This window comes from Dendrobium catenatum, unplaced genomic scaffold (assembly GCF_001605985.2).
Source record: "Dendrobium catenatum unplaced genomic scaffold, ASM160598v2 original_scaffold_86292, whole genome shotgun sequence".
Lineage (NCBI taxonomy): Eukaryota > Viridiplantae > Streptophyta > Magnoliopsida > Asparagales > Orchidaceae > Dendrobium > Dendrobium catenatum.
Genome location: NW_021404733.1, coordinates 104,746 through 109,412, shown reverse-complemented (window position 1 = coordinate 109,412; position 4,667 = coordinate 104,746). Strand labels below are relative to the sequence as shown.

At 37.9% G+C, this 4,667-nt stretch overlaps 1 protein-coding gene across 1 annotated transcript; it reads right to left on the bottom strand.

Annotated features, from left to right (window-relative positions):
• Positions 1-1,819: 1,819 nt before the first annotated feature.
• On the bottom strand, positions 1,820-4,233 carry LOC110108304 (flavone O-methyltransferase 1-like). Its single transcript, XM_020838888.2, has 3 exons — positions 3,460-4,233; positions 3,061-3,125; positions 1,820-2,230 (listed from the first exon to the last, which is right to left on the bottom strand). Exons 1-3 carry the CDS (start codon positions 4,172-4,174, stop codon positions 1,937-1,939), a joined length of 1,074 nt encoding a protein of 357 aa, XP_020694547.1. The 5' UTR covers positions 4,175-4,233; the 3' UTR covers positions 1,820-1,936.
• Positions 4,234-4,667: the final 434 nt, after the last annotated feature.

Genomic DNA, 4,667 nt, shown 5'->3' with positions numbered 1-4,667 from the left:
TAAGGTTGACCTCCATAATTCAAAATTACCTTGAATTCCCTCTCTAGTCTTACCAACAAGAAGAATATCATGAGCAACAAACAAACACAAAGGTACATCCTCTAAGGTTGACCTTCATAATTCAAGTTTACCTTGAATTCCCTCTCTAGTCATTTCAACAAGAAGAATATCATGAGCAAAAAGCAAACTCCAAGGTATAGACTCTAAGTTTGACCTCCATAATTCATGTTTACCTTGTACTCCCTCTCTACTCTTATAAACAAGAAGAATATCATAAGCAAAAAGTGAACACAAAGGTACATCCTCTAAGGAAAAGCAAACACCAAAGTATAGACTATAAGGTTTACCTCCATAATTCAACTTTACCTTGAACTCTCTCTCTAGTCTTATCAACAAAAAGAATATCATGAGCAAAAAGCAAATACCAAGGTATAGACTCTAAGGTTGACCTCCATAATTCAAGTTTACCTTGAACTCCCTCCCTAGTCTTATCAACAAGAACAATACCATGAGCAAAAGGCAAACACCAAGGTACATTCTCATGCAAATGTCTAGTGAGAACATTCATGACTAAAGCAAAAAGATATGGACTTAATGCTGATCCTTGATTTAATCCAACCGAAATAGGAAAATTCTTGTTCAAAACACCTTTGTAAATTTGAGAAAAAAAAAAGAAAACCTAAATTCGGTTCGGGGTTGTTGCTGATCGACGACTTTCGCGAGTAGATTGCGGGTGTACTCGGCTGCCGGTGTGGGGGCGAGATCGTCGGCAGAGAGAGGTTGTCGGCGATTGGATTCCTACATACTCACTCAGAGAATGGGGGTGTGGGAGCGTTTGTAGTGAAAGAGAAACGCGAAGAAATGAAGAGGAAGGCTCTGGTTGGCTAAAATTAGGGCCATTTCCGGTAGTTTGGACCGCCGGAAAAAATCACTAAAAATCGGCGGCCAAGGCCGCTGGTAATGACGCATGTAAAATATAAAACTGACACCCTTGCTAGGGGTTATTATACTGCCGCTAATTCTGGCGGTGGTTTATTAAAACCGCCGGTAATACCGACGGCTATAGTACCGTTGATAATGGCCGTCGGTAATACCTGAATATCCTGTAGTGCAAACATGTACAATTTTATTAACTTTAAAAAATAGTAAAGAATGCCATCCTTCAAATAATTGAAAAATTATGACCTCAATAGTAGTAGGAAAGTCTATTATATATGTGAGGAATTACAAGGTGCTTGACTAAAATTCTTCGATTTAATAGCTTTTGAGTTGACAATCAGAGATTGTACTCTAACTTGGGCTTTCTCTAATGAAACAACTTATGTACGCATTGACAAGATTGAGACATTAGAAAACAAGTGAATAGTTCATACTTAGGACATTCACATTAATGAATAGTGATGGTGTCATGAAAATAGAAAATAAAATATAGGCCCAATATCTTTGTTTAAATTTAATCTTTTATAAGTTGTAACAATGGCCTATGTATTATAGGCATTCTATGGGTTTGGATGGTTTAGCATTTGTGGGAGATGCATTAATAAAATTAGTGTATTAGGTTGCACATGAAAGTAAAGACTAATCCTATATTAAAAGTAAAATAAGACTCAAGTTCTTAATATAATAGTAGTAGCTCTTATATATTGACTTAGCTTCTAAGTTGACAAATATCCCCCAATGTTTTATTCTATTAAAAAGTATACGGTGTTAACATTCCGGAAAAAAAAATATAGGCACTCATCCAAAAATATTAGATGGCCTATAGTTTTGAAGATAAAAAAAATATAGATAAGAGTTGGGATAATATCAATGAGGACAATGAGTTTAGCAATGAGCAAAAATCAAATTTTTAGAGAAAAAAAAAAAGAGTGATGAATGCATAGTCAAAACCAAGATAAAATAAGTCAATATATATGCATATAACTCTCATATCAATCTACTTGATGATTTCCATAACCCAACAGCCCGAAAATATGTAGATGGCTTTGAAATCAGAGAAACCAGCCTCCTTTGCCAATGATTTAAACTCATTCTCCGTCCTCTCTTTTCCTCCGGGGTTGACCAGCATGAGGAGATCAACATTAATGATACCTTTGGCTGCTACAATTTGTTCGAGCTCCACCGGAAGGATCCACTCAGCCAGAATCACTTTCCCATTTTCCGGCAGTGCCTTCCAGCAATTCTTCAACAATTTCAGGCAATATTCGTCACTCCAATCATGAAGAATCCACTATCATATTTAAAAATATTAGCTTATTTTATGCACAAAATAAGAGCACGCCAAATAAGGTGATATTATTCTAGTATTATAGATAATAAGTGGTGTTAAATTCAAACCCAAATTATCAGTTGGACTCATCATCAAATTGATTTTTACTTGATAAAAGAAAAATACAAATGCTTAATTTTGGGCTATTTCCTTTTTTTGGGGACTTTATCAAATTTTTGTTTGACTATTACTCTATTGTTTATTTTTTTAGAAATTTGTGTGATTGGATGCTTTTATAATTAGATCTATTAATGTGTGCTAGTTGGAAAGAAAGCCAATTCACAACTTGATAATGTATAATAAAGCTTTTTTATCACCATATTTCAAAATGACTATGGTTCTTCACCAAAACTATTTCATAATAGGGTTTGATTTGAATTCATTTAGTATTTATAACATAGGCTGAGTTTAGGCTGAGCAACTCTAATCTTTCTAGGGGCATAAAATGGAATGTTTGAACTCTATTGCTAATATATGAATAATAACAATAATAAGCATAACAAATATAAGAGGAAAACAATAAGAGATCAATTTGGGCAAACTTTTAAGATTTAAATTTTCCTATAAATATGATTATGTGGAGATTTTAGCATGAAGATTGAATCAATTTTTGGCTCAAATTGAGCCAAATGAGCCGAGTTGAGAAATAATGAGATTAAGGGTGTAAACGAGTCTAAGTCGAGCTTGAGCTCGGCTCACCAACTATTAAAGTGGTTCAAGCTCGAGCTCGACTCTAACTCAAACTAAACTTGAAATTTATATTTTTGGCTCGAGTTCATTATGAGATCAACCTTCATGAAAATGGCATCAGCAGTTGGAACACTCTTGAACATATCTCCACCCACATGCTCCACTCCTGCCATCATCCATTATAACATTTCAACACATGTACATTTCACTAATTCAAGAAAGAATGAAATATAAAACACACAGCTTCTCTTAATTTGTTGGTTTGAAACTTTGCCTACTAAACAAGAGATCTTAGTTTCGAAGCTTGCGTATATGATATATGTTTGAGTTTACAAAATATGATTTTTTTGAGACATTAAGGGGAATTAAGGCAAACTCATACGAACATCACATGGGTAAGACTCGAACCCAAATTCTCTTAGTTGATAGTCAAAGCTCATAATCAACAAATCAAATGAGCAAAGAAAAATATAAAAATTCATTTAGGCAATTTGACAAACCAGGAAGACGAGGGGCCTCAGAGATAACATGTGGGAGATCAAAATTAATTCCTCGAATCCCAGCATACTTGGCCGTAATCTTTCCCAACGTCGCCCCCACTCCGCCTCCCACATCCACCAATGAAGCCAACCCATCAAAACCCTCATAAATCTCCAACAATTTATTTGTAAAGATGGACGAATGGCCTGACATCCCATCATTAAACACCTTATTTAACCTTGGATCCGTTCTGAGGTACTCAAACGCTGTCATCCCATGCGCCTTTTTAAACGGAATGCCGCCTTCAATCACCGCATCCTTGAGGTGATACCAGCTCTCCATCAACATCTTATCCTGATTCATTAGAGCGAGCGCAGCCATAGAAACGCCATCAGCATTAGGCGTGAGGAACTTACAAACCGGTGCGGCGCCGTAGCGGCGCTCGCCGGATGGGGAGAGAGAGCAGGTGAGAATGGAGTAGCTGGCGAGGAGGCGGAGGATACGGTCCAGCATGGCGGGGGCTTGGGAGTTTGAGATGAAGGGGAGGCGAGAGGCGAGTTCTGCGGGGGAGAGTTGAGCATCGGGGCCGGCGAGGACGATGGTTTCAAGGAGATTGAGTTCGATGGCGGCTTTGAGGGTCATCGGGAGCACGGAGAAGCTGACAAGCTGCATTGCGTAGAGGCAGGCAGCCTCTTCGTCCATACTGGCGTCGACGGCGGCGTTGGAACTGCTCATTAATTTGTTGGAGAAACGTTGGAGGCCGGAAATGGGTGTGGGTAATAGAGAGTGAGACAATGAGGGTTTTTATTATTTTAAGGGAGATCAAAATCACAGCCATGTTCACAACGATATTAATGGTGAATCAATCAATTATTGGGATGAAACGACCAACCAATCCCAACATTAAAAGTAGTTTTTATTTTTTTTGGAACGAGATATGTACCCACGGCCACTTCAAAGGGAGTATTTAGCAACGTAACTAATCCCTCGGTGGAACCTAACCAGATTACCCACAGGCATTGGACCTGCACTTGAATTGCCACAGTGAAGAGGTGAGACCGTCGAAGAGGAGATTCGAATCCGGGATGAGAGGTTTCCAACCATGCTCACTCACCAACATCCCAAAATTTCGGTGGGTGCATTAAAAGTAGTTCAATGATTGCAAAATATAGTACGATGAATTTGTCATTGTGGGGTATAAAAAACCAAATTTAACTGTATTGTGTTG